At 37.3% G+C, this 26,644-nt stretch overlaps 5 protein-coding genes across 9 annotated transcripts; 2 read left to right on the top strand and 3 right to left on the bottom strand.

Moving 5' to 3' along the window:
* The first annotated feature begins 230 nt into the window (after positions 1–230).
* LOC140783950 (membrane steroid-binding protein 1-like) lies at positions 231–2,408 on the top strand. The gene is made up of 2 exons (XM_073131104.1): positions 231–740; positions 1,866–2,408. The coding sequence occupies exons 1-2, from the start codon at positions 427–429 to the stop codon at positions 2,134–2,136; spliced, it is 585 nt and encodes a 194-aa protein (XP_072987205.1). The 5' UTR covers positions 231–426; the 3' UTR covers positions 2,137–2,408.
* Positions 2,409–2,652: 244 nt separating this feature from the next.
* On the bottom strand, positions 2,653–9,967 carry LOC140783949 (uncharacterized). 5 transcript variants are annotated; one of them, XM_073131100.1, is made up of 8 exons: positions 9,788–9,954; positions 9,516–9,640; positions 7,184–7,497; positions 7,018–7,111; positions 6,088–6,209; positions 3,790–3,936; positions 2,958–3,062; positions 2,653–2,862 (listed from the first exon to the last, which is right to left on the bottom strand). In XM_073131100.1, exons 3-8 carry the CDS (start codon positions 7,493–7,495, stop codon positions 2,827–2,829), a joined length of 816 nt encoding a protein of 271 aa, XP_072987201.1. In that variant the 5' UTR covers positions 7,496–7,497; positions 9,516–9,640; positions 9,788–9,954; the 3' UTR covers positions 2,653–2,826. The 5 variants fall into 5 exon arrangements, with proteins under 5 accessions (XP_072987201.1, XP_072987203.1, XP_072987199.1 ...); XM_073131102.1 differs by having other exon boundaries at positions 6,088–6,212; positions 7,184–7,390; positions 9,788–9,945; XM_073131098.1 differs by having other exon boundaries at positions 6,088–6,212; positions 9,788–9,944.
* A 650-nt stretch (positions 9,968–10,617) lies between these two features.
* LOC140783947 (uncharacterized) lies at positions 10,618–15,258 on the bottom strand. Its single transcript, XM_073131097.1, has 10 exons — positions 15,008–15,258; positions 14,503–14,608; positions 14,073–14,211; positions 13,238–13,346; positions 13,015–13,151; positions 12,443–12,579; positions 11,718–11,824; positions 11,444–11,571; positions 11,210–11,274; positions 10,618–11,080 (listed from the first exon to the last, which is right to left on the bottom strand). Exons 1-9 carry the CDS (start codon positions 15,050–15,052, stop codon positions 11,220–11,222), a joined length of 963 nt encoding a protein of 320 aa, XP_072987198.1. The 5' UTR covers positions 15,053–15,258; the 3' UTR covers positions 10,618–11,080; positions 11,210–11,219.
* A 467-nt stretch (positions 15,259–15,725) lies between these two features.
* On the top strand, positions 15,726–19,359 carry LOC140783946 (glutamyl-tRNA reductase 2-like). Its single transcript, XM_073131096.1, has 3 exons — positions 15,726–16,203; positions 17,399–17,640; positions 17,790–19,359. The coding sequence occupies exons 1-3, from the start codon at positions 15,969–15,971 to the stop codon at positions 18,921–18,923; spliced, it is 1,611 nt and encodes a 536-aa protein (XP_072987197.1). The 5' UTR covers positions 15,726–15,968; the 3' UTR covers positions 18,924–19,359.
* A 3,659-nt stretch (positions 19,360–23,018) lies between these two features.
* On the bottom strand, positions 23,019–25,843 carry LOC140783319 (elicitor-responsive protein 3-like). The gene is made up of 5 exons (XM_073130175.1): positions 25,507–25,843; positions 25,350–25,415; positions 24,849–24,975; positions 24,522–24,642; positions 23,019–23,324 (listed from the first exon to the last, which is right to left on the bottom strand). Exons 1-5 carry the CDS (start codon positions 25,571–25,573, stop codon positions 23,271–23,273), a joined length of 435 nt encoding a protein of 144 aa, XP_072986276.1. The 5' UTR covers positions 25,574–25,843; the 3' UTR covers positions 23,019–23,270.
* Positions 25,844–26,644: the final 801 nt, after the last annotated feature.

The raw sequence follows: 26,644 nt of genomic DNA, 5'->3' as shown, positions 1-26,644 counted from the left end.
TTGCTCCCCTCAGCGCTGTCGTAATAACAAGTAGTAAGTAGTAAGTAGTAGCATGGCTTCTTCGCGTCCCTCCTCTACTACGTCCATACAAAATTGGGATACCAACAACAACTATCGAGAGGATAATATGTGATTCGTGGTAATATTGAACACATAACAAATCTTAGTCATAATAATATTTTAGAATACGTAATTTATACTCGCGAGATATGAGCGAAGCCTACTAGGAAATTAGAGTGCACTTAAATGCAACGACCCTTCACCTAACACCGCGGCATTCCTATCCCTACTGCCTCTTCTTCTTCCCATCGTCTCCGAAGAAAAATTATAACTAAGGAGAGAGAGAGAGAGAGAGAGAGAGAGAGAGAGAGAGAGAGAGAGAGAGAGAGAGAGAGAGAGAGAGAGAGAGAGAGATAGAGAGAGAGGATGGTTGCGGTTGGGGAGTTATGGGTGGCGCTGAAGGAAGCGATCGTCGCCTACACGGGGCTGTCGCCGGCGGCGTTCTTCACTGTGGTAGCGGTGGCCGCCGCTTTCTACCACGTGGTATCAGGGTTCCTCGCGCCGCCGGCGCCGCCGGCGAGGGAGAGGGACGCGGATCTCGATGGCGTCGAGCCCCTCCCGCCGCCGGTCCAGGTCGGGGAGATCACGGACGAGGAGCTCAAGGCTTATGACGGCTCCGATCCCAAAAAGCCCCTCCTGATGGCCATCAAGGGCCAGATCTATGACGTCACCCAAAGCAGGTCTCTCTTTTTGGTTGCTTATTTCGATTCTGCTACTTTAATTTGTTTACGATTATCTTCGTTTTTCAAGAAAAAAAAATTATCGGTGAATTTTAGGTTCTATTTGAAATATCTCTGATCTTTTGGTTCAAGATAGGGTATGTGGTCTTTACCACTTGTGCGGTTCAAGCTTTATATCTTCCGTTTGTTTCATGTCCATATCCTTTTAGCCTGACCTTGATATTGGCTATAAATTTGCTAAATTTGCAAGAACATAAGCTAATTATCCTCTTTAAATAGGTGTTTCTCGTGATTAAACCAATTATATTTTATGATGATTCTTTGCCGCTGTATCGCTGAACTTATCCTTGTGCTCTTCAGCGAGGTTAAATTAACCCTGTTATGAGATTTCCCATAGAAGATGGCAAGATGATGGATGGAAATTAAAAAGCAATTAATTTGTTTAGTTTGTTCCTTCGCCACTTTGACTATCAAGAGTAAGGGTCCACCAGACAATTGCATTCTGGGAGAATACTGTCTACTGATCTTTAAGTCAGAGACCTTTAGGAGATGAGTGTTTGGCATTTGGTGTTATACATAATTATGGCCACCTTTTCCATATCTTGTTATTTTTCCTATCAAATATTAATGCTTTTTGACCTCTAAATGAAAGCAGTTGCCAACCTGGGTATTGTAACACTTCGTATAATTCTAGGTGTTGCTTCTACAACTCCAAATAAGAAATCAACACAAGTAAAAATCTTAGATCATTTCCTTTTCTTTTTTTCCTCACCAAAGGTTGAGAAATTGTATTTTGAGACACTCAATTTGATCGAGTGGATGTCAAGATGCTTTGCATGAGCCTGATTTTGTATTTGGAAAGACTATATTATGATATCTATAAACAAAAAACTGATTTTTATACCACACTTGAGGTGGATACATAATTCTTTTTTCAAATACATAAGGCTAAACGGCCCCTTAAGTCTTTCTGCATATGCCTTCTATTAAAGGTTGCCGTTCTTGATGCTGTTGAGAAATGGGCTTGATTTTAAGTGCAGTATTTGCTACTCCTGAAGAATTATATTGTTCTTAGTTTCTTCCATGATGGTGTTATTATTGTTGAAAGTTTTCCCCCTCTTGCAGGATGTTTTACGGACCGGGTGGCCCTTATGCACTTTTCGCTGGTAAAGATGCAAGTAGAGCATTGGCCAAAATGTCCTTTGAACCACAAGATTTGAACGGTGATACCTCTGGCCTTGGACCCTTCGAGATCGAGGCATTGCAGGATTGGGAATACAAATTCATGAGCAAGTATGTGAAGGTTGGAACCATCAAGAAAGTCTCACCGGTCACAGAGGAGAATGCTTTGGAAAAAGCAGGCCATGCGATGAAACCAGCAGAGGATGTGCAATGAGACCTCGTTCAGGAAGCAAGTCATGATGCAGCAACAAGGGAAGCAGAAGCGAAGGAAGTTGGGGCAGATGAAGGCTCGAAAGAGTAGGTTGTGATCACCACTCGCGTTCAGAAATTAACCTGAAACTTTAGTAGTATAATAGCTGAGTGGTCTTTCTTGATTACAGACTGGCATTTCTATAGATGATAAGGTCAAGAGTGCGCTCTTGTAAGAACATCATTGGGTTTACTTCCCTGCCAAAGTATATCCGTAATAAGTTCTGCTGCATGAAACGTTATAGTTTTATCTTTTTGGTTACCTCTTCTCAAATTCCTTCAGAATAATATGATACAAGTATATAAGGAAGCAGCGCAAACAGATTGAAGGAAGTGTTGGTGAATTCTGAGTTCTGAAGGGATATTAGGTTCATTGCCTTTACAGTTCAAATAGCAGTACTATAGTATAGAAGCTGTAAGATGAGTATACTTTTCTATCTCGGCATTACTATATACTCCAAGACTATTTCCACAAGCAAACTTCCAAAAATGGTTTCATATCCACATGCAATATAATTATCTTCCTCTTACAATCACTGTTACATGCAAGCATAAAGTAAACAGAGCTTTGGAATCCCCATGTTCATACATTGTGTGCGAGCGAGCAAAGAACAACAACAGGGGAGTACCATCTCAGCAGTCTTCAGGCAAATGCTTATGAATGTGATCCTACCACAAGAGATTCAATTTTCTGCTCATAGAGTGCCAAACCAGAGAAATTATTGGATGAGTCCTAAAAGGAATAACAGAAAATAACAGTCACAAATTACAAAATGAAGTTCGCACCTTCACTGATTGGGAAACTTCTTCAAGTTTGTGTAGTACGATGTCACCAGGAATTATACCACCAGTATCAAGCAGAACGTGCCTTGAGCTTGAGGAAGCTCTAGCCTGCAAGTGGAATTCAACATCTTACTAAACTCCTACTTTTTTCCACTTCTCATTCTTGTAGTAACCACCTCTTTATTTTTAAAAGTTAGATGGACAGGCCGTTTAACAGTAGAAGTCACAGCAATGAACATGCAAACAAGCACTCATGCACATCCTCATACTAACAAGGTGGTAAAGCATATGAGATGTTTATGAAGATGGTGATGTTGCCGCATCAATGATGTCACACTCCTCTTTAGAGACTGCCCAGGAATCAAGTTATCCATGTACATGATGCAGTAGTTAAATTTAAAATCTGACCTTGAATTGATAATTTTGAAGGAAAGAACTAATTCCTAGAAAATCTAAAACCACTATTCTTTGCCTCCTTACAGTTGTTATCCGTCAAAATTATCTGGCACAACTTACCTACAAAGAGGCATAGGGGAAGAACCATGAGAAGGAATCTATTTCTTAGCAACCGGAGAATGACATTAATGGAAGCTTGAGAATTATTGTTCTCACTGGGCATCCTATTGATATGGATGAAAAGTGACTCCTTGAATTAATGAATATGTAGGGGACGCAGGATGATTGTATCATCTTAATAATTATTCTGAACAATGATGCTTAGCAGTCATTCATAAGCTGTAAGTGCAGTGAGAAAGTTGAATAGAAATTCAATATACTCTTGAAACATAAGCTTGAGCCGAGATAGAAGGAAAACATTGGCAGGACAGAAATATACCTTCCCTCTAGGAGATTGCAATCTACCCAATGATGGAATCTCAGTCAGAGGTCTCATAGTTGATGTAGAAAGTCCTTCACCAGATAAACTAACAGGCCTCAAACTTCTGACTTCTCTGATATTCTTTGCAGCTTCCGTGATGACAACCTTCAAGAAGTGCAACACAAATTACTTGCAAACAAGACGAGAATATATTATTTCAGTGACCTTAAAGTCCAAAAGCGAAAGGGTGTCCTAATGCATCAGGCTCCATCCAATTTAGAGAGTGGGGAAGACAATGTCAAAACCAAAACACACAAAGAGAAAACTGGAAAACACAAGAGGAATATTTTTGGTGAATTTTTTGGCCCTCAATACGAGAGCTCTCCCTTCATTATATAGACTGTCTACTATAATTACAGCAATCTAGTCTTTAAAAAGTTTAAAAAATCATGATCGATCTTCTGAAAAAAAACGATATGTATTGACTGAATTAGTTGTACTGGCCGTATTGGTCACCTGAATCGGATCAGACTTTTTTTAATTATGTAAATTTTAAATATTATTTAAAAATAAAAAAAAATCTAAAAATTTAGAAAAAATAATAAAAAATTTAAGAAAATAAAGAAAGAAAAATTATGATGCAGTGAAAACAGAAAAAAGAAGATATTAGAATGAGAGCGAGTGGAAGAAAACCAAACAAAAAAAAGAAAAACTATGGTGCAGTGAATAAAAAGAAAAAAAAGAAAAGATAAGAAAATGAGATAGAGAGTGGAAAAAATAAAAAAACTAAGAGAGAAATAAAAAAATTATATATCGGAGTTTGTTGGAGTTAGATCTACGTCGCCGGAGTTCACTGGAGCTAGATCTCTCCATAAGAAAAACAATGATGAGTGAGAGAGAGAGAAAAAGTTTAGATCGAGCCAGGATACACTGATCCTACAAACCATAGATTCTAGATCCCCCAATTTAGGAGTTAGTTATAACAAAATAAATAATATCTTCACTAAATATGATATGTTGGTATGTACAAAGAATTTTGATATATTTGGAAGCATTTTGAGTTTGTGGACTGATCGACACTCTGCTGGGCTCTAGACAAAGTGATGATTGAACAAAGCATGGATCATCTTGTATGTATAAGGATTTAGCTAAAGGTTATGGAAATTAATGACATGGCAATTGGAATTAAATATCTAATCCAAGGTGAGAAGTAATTGACCAAAACTTGGACATGGCATACTAAAAGAAAGCAAACTAAGTATCACAATGAAACACGAGCAAAAAAAGCTCCTTGATAGGGACATATCATTTCTAATTTTCTAGTTATAATGTTAGCTAGCTTCAACCATCCTTGAGATAAGAGCCTAAGACAGATTGGAATGAACTGTTACGAACCAGATCTGGACCGATCCAAACGTAATAAAATTATAAAAATTTAGATGGTGATAGCCTCATGAGTTAGGTATCTAATGACTCTAGTTTAATCTAAATTTGTCTCATGACGTTCTGAACTCAGCTCACGTACCGCTTTAATGGGCGAACAACCCAACCCTTGAAACATACTACAGCCCTAGGTGGCGAAGAGCGTCTAGATGAAAAGATATAAATAAAATCGTGGAGCAAGGTCAGAACAGGGCAGAACGATACATATCCAACGTTACAGCGGTTGTTGAAAGGTGATGGGTGGTCAAGGGTGGTGGTGGATTGCCGTATAATAAGGTGGCTACTAGAGAAATATGGTGGCTAGGGTTTGGAAGCTTTGGAGGTTCTATGACTATAATTAACTCCTAGAAACGTAAAGATGACCTAAAGGCTACGATAAAACAATAAATGCGATAATAAGAAAAAAAACTAAACTTAATTAATTCTTAATGCATAGATATTTGGATATATAAACTAAGAAGCCCATGTCCTCTATATATAGATGTCGGGTACAATGAGTCCTACTCGGAATAGCTCTAAAGGTTTATACGACTCGAACTATAACTTTCCTTAAAGATTTATATGACTTAATTAAACTTGTCTTAGTGGCTTACATGATTTAACTAAATTTGCCTTAAGGACTTACATAAAATAAATCAATTAAAAGATAAATAAGCTTAATACATCAAACCCAATGTCCTCATGATGCAATCCGATCTGATCCAGCTCACATCAACAATATCAATAAAACCTTCTTTGGCCTCGCATTACCCTCTCAAAATCACAAGTATATTATGTGTATACCAAAAGCAGGGCCACTTTAGTTGCAGACTTACTACAATAGGTTGCTGCCATAAAGAAGCTTCCGCTGAACTGTAAAAGGTTTGGAGTTACCTTCCTTAAAAGTTCTGGATTGGACACTCCTTGAAACTGTAGTTCATCCACAGGAGCAGCTTTTCCATGAGCTATAGTTTCAATCCTGAAAGTATGTAATCCATACATAGATTGTAGCCAACCTGCTATCGCCAAAGCATTATCCATCAATAGAGGGTTTTAAAGTCATTCATCTACTTGTACTGATAACCTCACAAGAGACAAAGAAAAGAGCCCATGATTCAGAATTTTGTAGACATAACAAGATAAGAGGTATTACAACAGCAAAACATGTTAAACATTATGCTTTACACAAATAAAAAAAGTAAGAAGACATTTAGTAAGAGCAGTATCCCTGTCCGAAAATTTTCTTATGCATCAAAAGGTGTATATCTTTTCTTTTTCCAGAAACACATTGAAAGTTATTTTTCTGGATGACATCTCTCTTCCAGCATGATGTCAACCTTTTATTTTGGTGAAATTCCATATCGTAGACCTCTATCTGCCATCTACAATCATGATTGATCAGGTAGTTCCTTTTTTGTTCTTTTCTTAGGCAACCTCTTCTCTCATTGAGCAATAACTATCATCATTCACCACTCATAACTGGTTTCTCATCATATATGTAATAAGTGCTTTATTGCTAGTTACATTTACTATTTTCTTTTGGCCTCTCCACATGTGCCTATGTAAACCAAAATATCTCCCGTCGAGCATACGAGGACTTTGTCATAAAACAGATAAACATACAGATAATGCTTGGCATCTGAGAAGGTTGGCAGTTCTCTGGAAAATCCAATAGCTTATGAAAATAGAATAGCATTAATCTAAACAAATACTTTTTAGAACAATAAGAGAAAGGTTTACCTATTGATTAAACTCAAATAAGACAGATGCAGCATGAGACAGAAAACTCGAAAATGAATACTACTTGATCTTTCCCTCTTGTACCTTGTTCTATTATGATATCAATCACCAGATGAAGAGATACTTGCTTCTCAATACTTACAGGCCCAAGGAAGGGCAAAAAGGAAGGTCTTGTAGCCTATAAAATATTGAGCGACTTCATTATGTATATAGCAATAATACACTAAGAAAGAGGAAAATCAATAACTACCTTGTAAACTATTTTCTTTTGTGTGACATACAGTGTGCTTGAAGAAATCTCCTTCTGCAGCACATATCTTCTGAATGGGAGATACAAAAGCATAAGGACACCAACTCCCCAAGCTAAAACAAGCAATAGCGATACCAGAACCCATATTGTTGTGTCATATTGTACATGGCTTTTCTCAAGCTCCTCAAAAGAGGCTCTGTATAACACCTTTACAGAAAGTTCTTCATCATCAGTCTCTGATACAGGATCTGCTAGCAAAAGCTCATCTGAATCGCTTTTCTCATGCAAACTCATAACATGACCACTCAACATTCCTATCAGTTTAAAAAAGAGATAAGCTAACCACAGAGGCTTGCATACATAATATATGAGAAGCTGTGATACATGCTCTATATTTTGATATTTCTCAATCTTTTTCTTGTACAACTCATGAAAGCAACATAAGAGAGCAAAATGATGTATGAGATTTAAAATCCTAAGTATATGGGAAATACATAACATTTTTGGAAAGTGGTAGAATGTGAAAAAGGAACTGTTTTGGTATGATCTAGCCACTTATATGATAAATTAGATATAACAGAAAACATACAAAGTCCATTTTCCACTTGAACTTTTATATTGACATCTAGATGATTATCTGTGTAGCCTTGACAATCTTAGATGTTTCTAAGCTACTGGCAGAATATATTCAAACTAAAGCATGGGCCACATTGATCATAAGTTTATATTATTTGTTTTGTCTTCACAATTATATTAATGTATGCTTAATAAGCTGTGATCACTAGGATTGATGGCATAATTGGGAGAAAAGAACATGAGGATAGTCTTACAGATCAATAACTTCAACAAATTAGTCCAAAGATCAAATTCAAAGTGGATCAAAGGGTTAGATGAATAAAGATTGCATTGCTTCCCCTCCAAAAAGAAAAAAACACCGGATACATATATATATACACCTCATTACAGTCTTAACTCAGGTTCATTCCACTAAGGAACAACAGTTGAATATTTACAAATTCACGAATCCCTACTTTTTGCTCTCGCCCTATAACTTCTTTTTATCTCAAAGGGATAAAATAAAGATGTTCCCTACCCACAAGTAGAGGTGATCATTAGGCGGGCTAGGCCACATTTGCGTTGACCGAGCTTAAATATTTGTTTACAGCATCAATCACTCCGGCCGAGCTGGGTTTAGGATAAGCTAGAATATTATAGCCTGTTGCCGCGTACTAGCCCATGAGATATTGGGCTAGGGTTAAGCATAATGAGTTGGGTTATAAAAAATATTATATTGTAATTAGTCTCTCATGAAAATATTTTAGTAAGCTTCATAGGAATATACTTATGTAATGGGATCCAATAAATAAAATATACAATGTGAGACTAAAAAAACATAAAAATGGATGAGTATAATGAACTGGGCTGTGGGCAAGCATAACAGACCGAGTCGTAGGCAGGCATATCAAGCCAAGCTTTTGGGACGAGTTTGGGGGCAAAGGCCTAACATGTGCCGCCCATTACCATTTCAGGCTTGGGCCGAGCATAGTCTGATTAAAAATTGAGCGAGTTTGAGCTAGGCTGGGCAGGTTAGGCTGAATGATCAGGTCTACCCATTAGCAACTTATAATCCTTTCTAAGAAAAGAAAACAATCCCCAAGAACTAAACAACTGGCATACCAAATAATCTTACAACTTACAAGATAAACATATTACACCAATTCAAGAGCTCTTCGTAGAAAAGATAGCATCACTAAACAACACTTCTTAATACTGTTATTAATTTAAAATTAATAATTAAAGGGAATTTAAAACTCAAATATTACAAAAATAGTTTTGTAATGGAGATAATGGTTTGTTTATAATAGTTAATAGGCTGAATAAATTTAGGGGGTTACAAGTGTTTCGAGATATTCAAGAGTCTCTAAACAACTTACATATACCCCATTTTGCCTGTGAAAAAAAAGCAACAACAACATTAAAAAAAGTTAATTTGCCTCCCTTAGTTTTTCTCTTTTCCACTATATTTTAGTTTGACCAGATGAGAGTGATTCTAACATAGAAGTGTCGAAGGATTGTGCAAACCAGATACGCATTAATACAGCTTTGAGTTGTACATTGAGGAAAAGATAGACGAGTAACCTTATACAGAGGGTAGAGGGCCTCATTATTTTTTAAAATAGTTGGGCTTCTGCGTGCTTCACATGGAGAGTTACTAACCTTTTATTTTATTTATAATAAATAGCATCTATCTTATTTTTCTAAGCACGAAAACTAGATTTACTCAGTTGCATAGATATTATATGCTAAATTCAGAAATAAAAACTAACAATACCTTCATATAATTCTCCGAAATTCTTCAATAACCTTTATTCTAAGCTCAAATCCTTTATCCCATGTTTCTCTCCAATAAATTCATGCAAGTGCAACGAAACAAAAAATTGCATAAAAATCAAATGCCTGCACGAAGAACAAGGACGGGAAAGAAGGAGACGATCAACGTAAGGGGCTACTCTAACATTCGCTTGCGTAAAATCGAATCTAACAGTCTACAACAACGAAACTCGACTTTCCTAATTTGAGAAGGAATGTGATCGGAATAATTACCTGGAACCAAATTAAAATCCTAGCCGAATAGATAGAAGTGATAGAAGAGGAAGGAGAAGAAGAGGGATTGAAGGAGAGGAATTTTTATTTTGCCGCTTCTCCCAACTCGCGCGATCGTTGAAAAAACTCCACGCCCTCTAATTCGGTTAAAAAGAGAGAATTTTAAAGTATAAAAGTCAGCTAACAGTCATTCGGGCTTTCAAATGGGCGGATTTGGGCTTCGGGTATCGTTTTTGAAAAGGTGTAGTAACAAAAAAACGTTTAACTATTTTACATTCAAAATTTTCTCTAATTCTTTTTTTCTAAAATAAAAGTAAAATAATTTTGTCAATGGAAAAATCAAACGAATAGTCAACGAAAAAAGAAGTATTTCAAATGTTTTCATAGTTACAAAGAGTTAATATTAGTAGCAAATATGGGCAACAAATTTAAAAAAGCCCAGGTGCAATTTTCTCTAAGATAAAAAGAAAAGTGGCAGTCTTTTAAGAGTCCAAGTGTAAAAATTTCTCGGGCTTTCTAGTTTTGATTCGTTCACTATATCTTTTCTCCTTTTATATGAGAGTAACACTTTATGTCGTCAAAATATCATAATTACTTATTTTCACGGAGCACTTGCAACTCTTTTAAAATTGACACCACTATAAACTTCCAGTCTTTCACCATGTTCTTTTTTTTTCCCAGTTTTTAACAATCAAATTACCAAACACAGAAAAACAGATAAAGTGAGTTTCTTTATTTCGCAGATAAAAAAGGGAATCTCTTCACGCTGTCGTCAAATGGATCACAATTAGATCAGTGAGGAGAACAAAGGCAAGAACCATCATAGGCTATGCATGAAGTCAACTTTGTCATTAACATGCTTGAATTGCAAATATTGCGAGAAAAAAAAAGGTGTTGCACCGTAGCAATTAATTACTCAGCTGAGATTTTGCAGTCACGTCTGGTTGATGATGAGTCTCTGCTCCCAAAGAACAAGAAAACAAAATTTTAGCCCTGGCTTACATGAATCAGTACTTTGTTCCTAGACTTCATAGTTGCATCCATGCACCATTGCAATATTCCAATATACTGTCTGAATTTCCATAGCATATATTAGGACCTTTTCGTTTTTCTTCCCCAGCTCCCCCTCATTCACTACGAGGGCCTAACTAATCTAGCAGGTGAACAGCCAAGCCACCTGATTTTGATAGCTGTTGTTCAGGGACCAAAGCAAACAGGTTGAATCGTAACCACCTTTCCTGTGACCAACTTTTGCTCCATAGGGGCACTTTCAACAAATCCATGCATAAAATCCTGTAATAAAATAATCAGTGATTTAAGAAACTGCGATCTGGAACTGAAAGATCATGTTCCTGGGCATTTGATGCCAAGAGGAATAGAAGTCACATATTACGAGAAAAAAACTTAGGCAAAGGAAAGTACCTGATTTCACTCATTGCCTATTTACGGTAACAAAATTACAGTACTCCTCTTCCCCATATAATTTCCTGAAAAAAAGATTAAAGATGTTGAGCTTTCAGAAGGTAATAAACTACAAAGTAAACTGAGTCCAAAATATGTGAGCAAGGAAAAAAAAGTTTCACAGTGAAATGAAGAATAAGAGTTAATTTTGAGAAATTTCAGGAAAATAAGCAAAGAGAAATAGGAGACGCTTACGCTAAGTCTGCTGCAGTCTCAGATTTAATAACAGCCTTCCCTTCAGGAAGTTCAAGGCAAGAGTAGTGCATTATCATTTCTTTTAAAGTTTGCTTTGTGCTTTTCATATCATTGTCCCACAAAATGCTCTGTTCAACAGACTAGGTAGATTAGACACTAAACTCATTCACTGAAAATCAGGATACGAAATTCCATTTATAGAGGATCAGCACAAAATGAGAAATCTTTGAACAAAAGGTAGTTTTGAACAACTGAAAAGGATACAGTTGAATACCTTTCTTACATACTCTCTCTTCACATCCTCCCAAGGTGATTGGCCTTTGGCACAGAAAATTGAAGCATTCCATAGAGCACCTCTAGCAGCCATTACCGAAGAGGCACCTGCATGATTATGGGTGCAGGAGTCAAATGGAATACCAAATCTTTAGATCACAATAGAATGGTGGTAGTAGTAAATGACACCTATTGTGCATTCATATGTGCAATATGTCAAGTTGATTTACTTGGTGAAATACTGGCTATAAACTTTCTACTACATTTCAAAAGACAAGTTATCAGGTCCTTATATGTATTAGCAGGTATGTAACAATAAATAACTCAGCTTGAGCGATATTGTGGTCAATCACTCAAAAGTAATATGTGAACACCTCACTTCTTCCTTTCCCCTCACCTTAGCCTACCAAACCCATGCTCATTTTCCTACCTCTCTTCTTTCTTTGTACCATTATTCTCTTCTTTGGTAAAGGACCATTCCTTATCACCATTTTATATGGCAGCCTGACCATGATTGAACTAAGACCCTCAGCCCATCAGTTAAAATTGGTCACAGACTCACAGCATACCATCTGACAAGGTTAGAATAGCAGTTTGCACACAAGCATTGCAAACATAAGAACTTTCGTCCTTTCTTGTTACCTCTTTTTAGCCTATCTATATTCTCTTCATCAAAAAAGAAAATTTAATAAATGAAAGAGAGGAGCAATAATCGAATTTAGATACCTGTTATATCTTTGATCCTTTTAAAATCCTCATACTCAAAGACATCTCCATTAGCTATAACAGGAATAGATAATGCTGCAACAACATCAGCAATCTCATTCCATTTTGCAGGATCTCTTGGCCTGTCTTTGACCCTTCTGCATTCATTAAAGACAGAACATTGAGGTTAACTACCAAAAAGCGTAATTATTAGAAGCGGAAAAAATTGGGAAATTAACAGTTGCTATTTGATGCAGGTAGAAGAAGAAGAAGAAGAAAATGCTACATAGGATGCCTGAACTCATTGTTGTCCAATGCATATTAAAATAGTTTAAGTTAGTGGCATCTATTGCTTTCAGATATAGCAGGAATAAAGTTGTCAGTTTCCAAGCTATATAAAGGATGTAATGAGTAAAGACCCGTCAAAGAACTAGGACTGCTTAATCCAACTAAAGTAAAAAAAGTTTAATATGATTGCTTATTGAAGTTGACAATTGTTTCTTTCTCTAGCAAACAGTATCTTGATTACCATCTTAGTATTTGGGTACCAAGTTATATAATTTCAAAATGAATGGTATGAAACTGGCGTATACCTTCCATGAACTGCTAGAGCAGAAACACCAGTCTTTTCAATCCGTCGTGCTAATTCAACTGTGTCCTGAGATGAATTAAGAAGACGGATTTTGCATGTTACAGTTGTGTCCAAGTTTCTTCTTAGTGTAGTCAAAATCTACAAGAAAGAGAAGATAAAACATTGTCATCAAGCAAAGTAAAGGTCCATGGAGCCCTTAAGTAACATCTGATGATATGAAGTACATCATGAATAAGATCTGGTTTAGAGAGTAATGCAGCACCCATTCCTCCGCTGAGAGAGAATGACTTTGGGCAACCCATATTAATATCTATAGCAGCTACATCTTTGCACCTGAAAGAGGAGAACCAAAAATAATAAGAACGATACAAATAATCAACTCAAATAACCAAATCACAGATGAGAACATCATTATGTATAAAGAAAGACTAGGAAAAAACCGCTAGATAGGAAAAAATGGTTAGAAAGGGATAAGCAAGATTTGGATGGTTTGAAAAATAATTATGACTTAACGAAATAGAGAAGAGAAGTTCCGCAAAATTCAGCCGTGGACAGAACAACATGAGATGCCTCATTGAATAGCACAACCTCATCGTAGGATTGCGGCTTTGAATATGGAGCAATGCACATGGATTGGCAACAGTGTAATGTAATGCCTTGTACTAACATGATGAAAGGCTACTCTGCAGATTAATGATTATGAACCAAAATATAGTAATTAGTAAGAGAATGCATATTGCATAATGAGGTGTTGCGTGGTTATTTGCAAATAGAAATCAGCAAAAATGGAGGATACAAGTTATGGCTATAATGAGGTGGTCTTTTGCCATTCCCTCATAAAGTGATGATATGTGCACACAAAAAAAAGACGACAAATAAAAAGAAACAATTAAGAAAATTATAGCATACATTTTTTAAGTTGAAGTGAAAAGTTGCAATCTATAGTAAATATAATGACTGACCAACTAAGATTTGTAAACTAATCTATAAGCTCCATTTATGATTGCAAAAACAAAACAAAAACAAAAAAAAGACTTCTTCTAATCGATTAATTCTTACACTAGCTGAGCAGCTCTAAGAGCCCTCACAGCATCTGATGTACCCATCTGGAATACAACTCTATTCCTTTCCTCGCAGCAGGTTCTGAAAACAACACTGTCGGTTCCTCTCTCCACAAAATCAGTTGTCCCAAGAAACCCTGATTGGCACGGAATTTGTCAAGATTTTCAGTAAAATGAAATGAGCATAAGTTGGTATCTTGTTAAAAGTGCTCAGGTATGTAGCAAGACCAAATATTTACACATAATTGCCAAAATAAATATGAATCTAAAGAAAAATATTTTCTAGACAACAACAAAAGTATTTTATCATAGAATATCTTGGTCCATTTTAAAAACTAAACAAAGAAACCTATCATATGCTTATGGTTACATAATAAAAATTTTGACCATCAAAACCACTATCAAATAATATTTATTGAGTATCTTACCATTTATGCGGCGTTCGCATTTCAAAAATTTATGATCTATTATTTCCTCCCCATATGTTATATCAGCACCATATTCTGCAGCCAGCAACCTAAATGGCAGAGTACCCTACAGCAGAACTTCAGAAATTTAGGAAGCAAAATTATGCAATCAGCCAATCAAGGAATGAAACAAAATGGGAATATTTTTCTTAAATTCAGTCAAATAATACAGACAAACTACAGAAAAAAGAAGTGTCCTAGCAGCAACTGAAAGCACTTTGGATTCTTGATAACTGTATATCTATATTTCAAAGTATACATCATATGCCCAAATTTTGGCTCAAGTACCCTTCAATATTCCTACGTAACTAAGTCCATAAGATTAGTGACTCAAAAGTTTGGAAATTTTAGGTGGATTAACGAACGCACACTGACCTAGAAGCAACCCAAAGTATATCAGGAAGCATAATAGAGAGAGGGGAGAGAGAGAGAGAGAGAAAGGAAGAAGAAATCCAATTCAACTGACCACTCGAACCATGGGGGCGAGGACGAGCTTGTTCTCGTACTCCATCTCTTCTTTCCTCTTCTTCCTCCAAGCCCCGCTTCTGTCGTCAAACTCGAGCCCCGCGGATCTTGGGGGGTGGCTCCGAGTGGAATTTTACCACTAACGCGCACGTGCTACGCACGTGATAGACACATAGTCGGCAAGCTTAGGAAAAGAGCAGCCGAAATCCAAACCAACGCCGGGTTCATATTCTTCAAATTGCTTACCGAGATGGTGAAGTTAAATTAAGCCTGCGTTATTATAGGCTACTACTAAAATTTCGCCTTCCAATTTTGCTACCAAATTAGCATACGGAAAGGTGAAGGCGAATCCGACTCATTAGTAGTTAATGTAGTGGTGTGCAGACGTGCAGTATTAAAGTAGACCTGCATCTCAGAGCTCTAAACTTTGTCAAAACTCTAATTTGACAGATTGACGCCATTGCTGCATTGGAGTGTGGTCGGCATACCGACACGCGATTGTCAATGGAAGCATATAAAGGGAATTGCAGGAATTTGGAAGATAAGATTTTGGGAGTGTGGATAACGTGTGGAAGAGCGACCAACCAATCGCAGCGGCAGCCGGCAGCCGACCGAGTCCGACGAGCCGCACCCCTCCTAATTTTTCCACTTCGTAACCCAATTGCGCACCCACCGAACCCCAACAACAACAAAGACCACAGCGAATGTGGGACCCACACGCCCATAGAGGCATAGACCTATTCCTAGTCCTCTTCTCCAACCCCCTCTCTCTCCTCTGACCGAAAGGCCACCTTCGTACCAAATACCATTACTAGTGGGGGGAGAGAGAGAGAGAGAGCGCTAATTGAAGGCTTCTTCCGCTCTCTCTCTTTCTCACCTAATTATATCTTGGGTCAAATCCGAGGAAGAACAGGCAGAGGAAGGAAGAATTAAGATTTGGGTTTTGATCTATTGGTGATCTGATGGCGGCCGTGAATGGTTTCGTCACCGCCTTTGCTCGGGTAAAGGTCGTGCCTTTCGCTCGGAAGAGCTCTTTCGGGATTAGGAACGGTAACGTAGTTCCTTCCTACGGTAATAGCCGGAGAGTAGGTCCTCGGAGGAGCGTCCGGTGCGAGGCGGGGGTGGATGTGGAGGTGAAGGCGGTGGCCAGGGCGTCGAGCGTCAACGCCCTGGAGCAGTTCAAGATCTCCGCTGACCGTAAGTTTTCACCGAAATTTAGCTTTGATATCGGAATTTGATAGCTTGTCTCTAATGGTGCATTGAGTCTTTTGTAAATTTCGTGGTCTAGGTGAATGGTGGGAAAAAAATGGGATTCTTTTTTCTTTCGGTGTCTGTTATTGGTGATCAAACATCCAAATTCAGTACATTTGCTAAATAGTTGGTTATGTTGGGATTGACTAACATAGTTTGTTGATATGATTTGGTCGTCACGTAATGAGTTCTCAGGAAAGGAGAACATCGACACGGGTTTTAACTATGAAAACAAGCAAATAGTTGTCAGCTAGACATAGACACAGATGATTACTTGATTTCCTACCACATTCTTTTTATGGGCAAACATGTTCGCAATTTATATGTTTTGAACTCCCATAATTTCATGTAAAAGAATTGTAAGCTGTATGGAAGACAAAGATCCTTGCTTCTATGGCAAAGAGAAAACTGAGGCAATCTTTAAACTGAATTCCTTGTCGCCAACTTGATATTGCGCTTGTCTGATGTTTGTGCAGGACTTCCTGCCTGAGAAATTGGATAGAGTTGTGTATCTTCCTGATTGGAGTTTATGCTAATGCATACTACCGAAATTCTGTGGAATTTTTTTTGTTGTTGTACAGAATATAGAAAATAGACTAGAGTGTGGGACAAAGATATGTCCCTTCACCTAGGCATTTCTCTTCATCTTGAAGCAGAGATAAACAAAAGACTATGTGATCATTTGTGTCATCTCACTATTGTTTCTAAAGTAGGAAACTGATTATCCCAAGTGATAATTTAGTTAGCACAGATTTATGCCTTCTTATTGATTAGCTTTCAGTCTTTCACTTCAATTCCCCGGTTTGCCTTTGACCCTCTACTATGCACTGCCCATTTATCTTATTAGATAAACTTGAAAAGTTAGAAATTATTTCCTCAATTCTAAATGGATACTTGTTGGGAATTTAGTATGCACACAACACACACACAGATTTGTCTGTATGGTCGATTTGGCAGTTAATAAAGTCTGAGTTTTGTTAAATCGGCTTTTCTCTGCTTGAAAGTCTTACCACAACATTCCCTAGTTTGTGATGTCTATTTTTGTTAAAGAGTGTTTGAGTTCTGCATTCATGTTACCGGTTCCTGGTATGCTCTTAACTATGAAGCATGATATATGATACTTTAATACCTGTCCTATCAGGATACATGAAGGAAAGGAGCAGTATAGCTGTTATAGGCCTTAGTGTCCATACAGCACCAGTGGAGATGCGTGAAAAGCTTGCTGTACCAGAGGCACAATGGCCTCGTGCTATTGCGGAGCTTTGTAGTTTGAATCATATAGAAGAAGCTGCTGTTCTTAGTACATGCAATAGAATGGAAATATATGTGGTGGCTCTTTCTTGGAATCGAGGAATCAGAGAAGTTATAGATTGGATGTCAAAGGTATTTATTGCTACCTTGATGTGTTTCCTATACCCATTCATCTTTTCTATAATCATTTTTAGCAAAATTGTGATGCAAACAAGTTACTATACATGACCTTCTGGAGTATTCTGTCAGTTGACATTAATTCTTTCACAATATTTGAGCAGGCAAGTGGAATTCCTGTTTCCGAGCTCCGCCAACATCTCTTCATGCTACGTGACAGTGACGCTACACGTCATTTGTTTGAAGTATCTGCAGGGCTCGACTCGTTGGTCCTGGGAGAAGGACAGATCCTTGCGCAAGTTAAACAAGTTGTTAGAATCGGGCAAGGTAGTGGAGTCTTGGGGAAGAACATAGACAGAATGTTTAAGGATGCAATCACTGCTGGAAAGCGGGTTCGCAGTGAGACTAACATATCGTCCGGTGCAGTCTCTGTCAGCTCAGCAGCAGTTGAGTTAGCTCTGATGAAGCTTCCGAAGTCCCAATGTCTTTCTGCTAGAATGCTGTTGATTGGAGCTGGCAAGATGGGGAAACTTGTGATCAAACATCTGGCTGCAAAAGGATGCAAAAGGATTGAGGTTGTAAACAGGTCGACGGAGAGGGTTGATGCTATTCGTGAAGAACTGAAAGATATTGAAATAATCTACAGACCTCTCACTGAGATGCTTGCATCTGCTGCTGAAGCCGATGTGGTTTTCACTAGCACAGCATCTGAGACACCATTATTTCTGAAAGAGCATGTCGAGGTTCTTCCTCCTGTAAGTGAGGCTGTTGGGGGTGTAAGGCTTTTCATTGATATTTCTGTTCCAAGGAATGTAGGGTCCTGCGTAGCAGGTCTTGAATATGCACAAGTATATAATGTTGATGACCTGAAGGAAGTTGTGGAAGCCAACAAGGAAGACCGACTGAGGAAAGCAATGGAAGCGCAAGCAATCATCACTCAAGAATTAAAACGATTTGAGGCATGGAGGGATTCACTGGAGACAGTTCCTACCATCAAGAAATTAAGGTCCTACGCCGATAGAATTAAGGCTTCAGAGCTTGAAAGATGTTTGCAAAAGATTGGTGATGAGGCACTGACAAAGAAAATGAGAAAGGCCATCGAGGAGCTTAGCAGCAGCATAGTAAACAAGCTTCTTCACGGGCCTCTGCAGCACTTGAGATGTGATGGCAGTGATGGCCGGACGCTTGATGAGACTCTTGAAAATATGCATGCTCTTAACAGGATGTTCAGCCTTGATACTGAAAAAGCCATAATGGAACAGAAGATCAAGGCTAAGGTGGAGAAAAATCAAGCTTAAGCTTATAGAAGAACGTGGATGATCGACCTCTACATCATCATAAGTGTTACATTTGTACCTATACGTCTCCCAAATTCTTTCTCGGTGAAGTTTTCACTCTACTTCTCCTGATTTCCTTTTTCTAAGGCTTCGATTAGAAAGCCTCCTCACACCGAGCTCTTTAACTCTATTGAGAAATATTACCATTCGTGTGGAACTCTCTTCTATAGATTATAGAGGCCTTATTAACTTCCCACAGGTATCTTATTGCGGCTGGCATTATATGAGGTCCATCTAGTTTTTTTCAGAATCTTGTGAAAGACATAAGGTGAATCCTGTCGGCTAATTTAACGCCAACATTGGCATTATTTGTATCTCTTCTGGAATTCTTGTGCTCATTCTTGTTAACATTTACTTCTGATGAGGTTACTTGATAACTGGAGATCTGATTGGTTCATTGTTATGTTCCTTTTTCTCCTTTCTGCCCTTTCTATGTTATTTTTCTTTCTTGTGATAAAGATGGAGCTAACTCTTGCTGAACTATGCTTGCATGCATAACATCTATGCCCCCCTAGATCTAACAGTTGTCCTAAATATTCTCTATTATATAGTTCCAGAACATACAACCTACCACAATTTTTCATCACTTATTTTTTTTTTCAGCAAGTCAGTTGGCCTGCCAATTATGCAATTGTTTAGCAACTCATGATTATTCTAGAACTATGCATTCAATCAGGTATCTTCTAAGGTATCAGAGTGGTTTCCAACTTATCATATTCTTTGTTATCTTCAGCATAGGTTCTAAATCAATATGAACCTACAACGACATATCTACTAGTGCAGAAGCCTTGAATTTGCTGCCCATTTTTCAGAACAGCAACTTACATGACTTCTTACATTAGAAACCTCATCTTGTGAAATTTATCTCATTATAGGTATCTTGGTCCTGGTTCTTTGAGATCTGTGTTCAATGCTACAAGATACTGTTGATAAATGATGATCTTGACTACTCTTCTGATTCTGGTGTCAAGAGTTTGTTGGCAATTCTCTGTTGGCGAGTCTGCTATTGTCCATGAATGCTTATAAATCCTACTATAAGTCCAGAAGCGACTTCTGGATCTCCTACTCTTAAATTTAAAAGTACACATCCTCATCCTTAACTCTATGAAATCTTATCTTCCTGAAGAACTTTAGACTAGTATTTTTCTTGCCCCATTTTGTTAACAGTTGTGTGTGCTTCTGTGAATAAAATGCAAAATGCCAACGGCGGTGTTTATATAATCTGGGAACTTTTCATTTTGCACCCTGTCATATTCGTTTATTGCAGCTCAATCATCAGGGTTGAGGAATCTTTGGTGTAGTTGTGGAAGATTGCAGGATGGCAGCTACATTAAACTTCTTGATGATTGTACACGGTAATGTCACATCGCATTAACCCTTGCAACTTCATATCAAATGAATGCTAATAAAGGTTGGCAGCTTGGCAATCGACATTGCAATTAAGCCCTTTTTAATGGAATAGTGATCGCTGGATCAATAATAGTATTCTAAAGTAAGCCCATTTTTTATATACACAGTTGGGATTAATGGCCCGTTAGAAACAAATGCTCTTTGACTTTCTTAATTCTGTAACAATCTAATGGTTGATAAAAAGGATCCGACAAAAAAATATATACATCAAATTATAATCAACCCAAAGAAAGGGTTATTTGTTAATAATACCATACAGAAAGATACTTTTGGTTAAGTAAAAAGAAAATTAATTTACTCTCATAAACTTTATCTTGTATAATCTCTTAGACTTTTTTAACTTTTTTCTGTGTTGCAGTTATTATATTTTCATCCAAAGTCAACGGTGTATGCACTTTTTAATCTTTAAAATTATTACTAGTTTGAACAAAAATTATTTTGCCCTCAGTTAAACCTTTTTCTTTTAGTATCCACCCTTAATTTTCTTTCCAAATGTAAGTTTAATTGTGTGGCTAATGTAAGCAACCTTTGGAAAATAGCTAAGGCATCTCATGCTTGAAGAGATCATCTATTTTAAAGCAGCAGTTGTTGACAAGCCAATCAAAAACTACTTTTAAAAAAAAAATTATTTGAAGTCTAATCTTAGATAGAGCCCACCATAGCCGGCAGCCCATTTTAAGTCCAATCCCTCAAATCTATATTTAAAACATTGCTAATTGTGAGCTCTGCAACCACCAATTAGATTGGCGTAGATAATAGATTCCATTCTTAACATCTATTTTTTAGTCCTATTCCATGAATCATTCTGTTCAAATGAAAGACTGCTGAGTTAGTATCAGTATCCTAAAAAAAACATCAAAGGTGAACCTATCAATCACTTCCATCAATCAAAATGGTCATAGTGATCAATTTTAATCAGCCCAAGGCAATCATAACCTTTATAAGTATGCAATGATGTCAAGGGTAGTAAATATAGTAGTACCCTAAAGTTAAACTTAGAAAAAAAATATTTCTCCAGATTAACGGCTGCTTGTATGACAGACGTCAGAATCAGGACCTGGACAAGATTAAAATGGTCAACGCATCCCCCTAGATAGAGCTAAATGGGACATAGAGGATCTCCAACCCCCACTATATTTTGGTCAACACCAAATGGATTGGAGTGGTCAAAACTCAAATTTACTCACTATGTTATCATCGGAATAACACAAGACAAGGGAAGACATCTTGGTAACATTGGTTAAAAAAAGGAAGGAGATGGCCCCATATTAATAGGCCTCCCCACCGGCCTACTCTCCAGCTAAGTTCCATCCAACCTTCTCTTCTTAAAGCCTCCACCTTTCTCTTGGATCTTATTTCACGCATCATAACCATGAGAATCCAAAAGTTTCAAGTCCCACCCTTGCTCATCGTCTTCATCTTGGCACTGCTACTAGTTGCAGAGCTTGCTAGGTTCAGCCATGGTAGGAGAATTATCATGAGCAGAGATGGGGCCAGGAGGAGTAGCGAGTACTCAGCTCCGACGACGACGACGATGGGTCACTTCTCGAGGATGATACCTTCGACAAAGCGCGGCGAGGATGATTCCGATCCTATCTATGGAGTTTCCAATAGATTGGTGCCTCAGGGTCCAAATCCACTGCACAACTGAAGAGGTTAAGAGAACAAAGTTTTGTTGCAGTTTATACTTATAGTTTGAGAGGTATACTACGTTTAAAAAAGCCAATGTGATGGTAGATTTGTAACATAGCCTTTTTTAGTCCGTGTGGTAAAGTTTTCATTGATATGTGGAGCTGCGTAAATTTTAGACTAATACTAACTGGGTTTTGTGTTAGCCTTCTTTCTTCTTTTTCCACTAGAACAAGAGAGAGGATTAAGGAAGAGTTTATCCATTGTTTTGTATGAATAGAATAAGAGATGTAGGACAAATAGGATTTCTGGTAGATAGTTTCAAGTAGCCCAGGCTGCTGACTGGATCTTTTGTTCCTTTGTTTGCATACATCCATTATCTCAAGGATATTTTATTCCAGTATAGTTTGATTAGATGGGACGTGGTGGAAACCTAGTTTGGCCCCTACTATCTTATACAAAACAATACGAAAGCCACAGAAAGATATTATTATCTTTCATATTCTGTCTAAATTTTCTCCAAGTAAAAGCTAAAAAACATACTTATCCTTGGGGGCCAATCAAGCCATGAATTTAATTTCTGTTTGCATTTCTAGATCCAGATAAATGTAAATTGACTTGTACTTAAATCCTGATCACACGTTGCAAACATACTTTAGTCTGAAAGGAAGAGTACTTGAAGCACAAACCACAAGCAACTGAGCTTCTCGATCATCTTCATTTGCATCTAGCTACTTCCCCCATTCTAAGAGGAATCATGTCATGTGCCATGAAATGAACATGTTCTTTTCACTCTTTAATGGCGAAAGCAAGTAGACTGCAGATCTCCCGGATTAGACGAGCAAATCTACAACAGATCAAGGCAATCTGGCCTATTTGTTGTTTGACAACAAACTCAATGGCGTCCTGTCTCATTTTTACATGTACTGTTCCGAAAAAAATTTACCAGCATGAAGAAAGTAACTGATATATTACTTGCTGATAGCATAATGAGAAACGATAAAAGAGGTGTCAGGATGTTCAACATATAAGTATGTCTTATTTTAATGAAAAGAAAAATATATGTATGTCTTCCAGTAATAGATCATTAAGTGTTAAGCATAAACGAAATTCATAAATAAAGCAATTAATCAAGTAAGGTTTATATATGTTTGCAGTAACTCGTGAACAAGAGCTTCAAATCAACCAGGTTTTCTCATCCTACAAGCATCGTAGCATAGAAGTATGCTAAAATATAATCTGGGAATAGATAGAACAAGCTTCTTCCTCTCAAGACGATCCATTCCATCCGCCATAATTCTCTTCAGAATAATCCTGCTGTTCCTGCACACGCAAGTATAATGTTGGCAAATTGTAAAAAAATTGTAGTGTATATGTAAACAATATCATCAGAATTTAGTCTGAGCATGAGACATATCACGTACACTACAAATTAAATTGATATAGGGAGAGAACTACTTGATGAAGATCATCATTGAACATAAGATAATTTGGCTCCTTTCAGAATAAATAAATATATATATGGAACTAGACTCTCTCTTACAACAGATTAGCAAGAGAAATGAACAGCGCAGCACCTCCAGATAATGAAACATTATACATATCCTTCAATGATCTGTACTTAGCAGGCACTAAATTATTACTATAATCCAATATATGAATAACAAATATATATATATATATATATATATCTTGCCATGTATAAACTTATAGTTTAGACTGACATGGACAGATGAAAGCCAAAAAGGTTAAAACTAAGGGGCAACTGAAAATTTTACAGTAAATACATGTTGATTGACATATCTATTCATATCCTGTTGTTTATATAAAGCATCAAGTAGTTCCTAACCGTGTCCTGGCATGAATGTCTATATTAGCTCTGGGATACAGCCATATGGATTGCTCACAATGGTCATCTCATCCAAGATTTCACATGTATAAACCAATTCAACCACAATATACACGAAGGAAGAACATTACGAATGTTAATTCAGTGGATCTCCAGATATATGTTTGGACTTTGAAAAAACATTTAGATATCAAACCTAAGAGATATGGACAGTTCAATTTTACACAGGTACATTCAATATTCATTAGCAGCTCTCCAAACAAATTACATCACTAGTAACTTTTGATTGTAATGTTAACTAATAGTATGCACCTTAATGTGATAAATTGCCGCCTTGTTTATCAGTTTTTCATAACTCCCAAATGTTGTGTAGAAAGACTAAAGTGCCTAAATTATAAACTCCCCAATGACATCATTTGGTCTTAAGATGGAAAGTTTAATTTCAATAGGATTAACTTAATGCTCTGTTAATTTGCCGTAAATTTTATCCGCATCACATGCATGACAAACTGAAGAAGTAGGCTGAGCATAACTACTTTTGATAGATATAAACCTTCATCTTTTATCTCACTATAATAAACAACAGTTGGATAAGTACTACCATAATCTAGAAAAATAGTTCTTTGTGACATTTTGTGATAGTATTGACGATTCTAATGAATGTAGGGTACCTCAGGATCAGGAGTGAAAGTGAGGCCGACTCTGATTTCCCCACAGTATTCTTGATCTTTGACCACATTATAAGCAGTTGGAGGGAGGCTTCGTTCAGAAAATAATGGTTCTAAAGGAATCCTAGAAAATCACACAATGAAGCAGAAAACGACATCAACATTGATGAGAGCTAGCAGAACTAAAATTAGATAAAGATAAAATTATCATTTGCAAGTACTTCAAGCTCAATAAGAACATATCAAAAGATTTGAATTTTGGAACAGCTTAGTAGAGAATTGGCATCAGATCTCCCAGAATTGTAGAGATAGATGACAGGGTATACTCACGTCACTTCTCCGACTAAATCATCGCTTGTGCCAGCATCACTGTCCATGAGCTTGATCACGAGCTCAGAAACATTGCCAGAGACTGTGAACACAAAGGTCTCATTCCATTCAGGATCACTTCCTTTTCCTGCATCAGTGAAAAGATTCTAAACATCAACAGACAAAAGAGCTGTATAATAACATCAAGTTCAAAAAAGTAACCCTTCTGTAATTTATCCATCACCAAGGTAATCAGCATAACAATTTTACGAAAGAGACCAACAAAAAGGCAGATCTTTCTCACAAAAACAGAATCTCCATTAAAGCTCAGGTCTGATCATGATATTACTAATTTCCAATTCCACAAAATTGTCTCAGCTTTCAGAACATCGAAATCAAAAGAGAAATTCCAATAGTCAACTCAAATTTGAAAGCTACATTCTATTATCCAAACCACCTGAGAAATTGAGATCTGTCTAAGATATAATACCGAAAAAACTGCGAATTGGATCAACTACACACCTGATGCAATACTGCTCCTCTGTTCCTGCGTGCGGCATATGAGAATAGCATAAGGATCCATGTCACCTGTTCGACCAATTATCCAAAACACCCATCAGCTACGGATCTAGTAAAGATAAGATGTTGATTAGAAGGAAAACATCGAAGGATTACGTACAGAGGAAATCGGTGTTCTCGAGGCCCTTGGCACCAACGAGAAGGACTTCGAGCGTTCCCCGAACCATCGTCTTTCTTCTCTCTCTCTCTCTCTCTCTCTCTCTCTCTCTCTCTCTCTCTCTCTCTCCTCTCTATGTGCGATGGGATGATGGGAATGGATGGGGAACGGGATCGACCTATGGAGGATAGATCATAAGATGGGTGCTTATAACGGGGAAGGGGCAAAGAAGGAAGACAAAGAGAATGGTGCGAGATCCGAGACGGATGTGGTGGAGATGGTGTTCAGACCGATTTCGGCGCTAAAACCGGGGACGGATTCGCTGGCGACTGGGCGAGTCACTCTCCGCGTCGAGTCGTTTTGCAATAGAAAATTATTACGCGGGAGACGAAGCGTGCGGGGAAACGTATCACCGTTCATCAACTGTAGTCGTGAATCCCGAGGTTAATATCTTCACCGTTTGTATATTTCATTCTATCTTCACCGTTTGTTTATTTCATTGTGGGATAATTACATATGGATTCGCCCATTTTTAAGTAGACCTCTATTTTTTTTTAATCCACATTGATCCACTTAACTATAGAAACCTAAAACTTCGAAATTCTTTCCATTAATTATCTATTAGATTTTTCGTTTAAAAATCACATGTGAATGTCACAAAATTAACTTTACTCTCTAAACACAATTTAATCCTTATTTAGAGAGGAAAAAGAGCAAATTTGAGCATAAAAAACCATTAATACCGCATAATAGAGGGTTGAGAGATTTTCGTAGTTTAAAGATGATTGGGGGTGGGGTTGCATATAGTAATGGCCAATAGTTCAAAGATAATAGTATAATTTCCTTTTATTATTTAAATTTAAATTTTGAAGGAACTTCGATGTATATTGGAGGTGACTTATATCACGTTATGACTTAAAAATGACTTTGTCCACTTGCTTATACTTTATTTTCAATTTTGGATTTAAAATGAAGCTCACAAGCAGACTGCACGTAAGATCCAGATCCAAGACAGTTCTTCTTGGGGTTTTTTTTTTGCATATCCATCACTTCCAACTTGGAATATAGGAAATCTTTCTCAAAAATAAGTCCAAATTATAAACTGCACAACGGAATTGATTATCTTATGAAAATAGAGGAA

This window comes from Typha latifolia, chromosome 3 (assembly GCF_019914945.1).
Source record: "Typha latifolia isolate L0001 chromosome 3, TyphaL0001v2, whole genome shotgun sequence".
NCBI lineage: Eukaryota > Viridiplantae > Streptophyta > Magnoliopsida > Poales > Typhaceae > Typha > Typha latifolia.
Note: the sequence above shows the minus strand (reverse complement) of the source record. Positions and strands in the feature narration are given on the sequence as shown.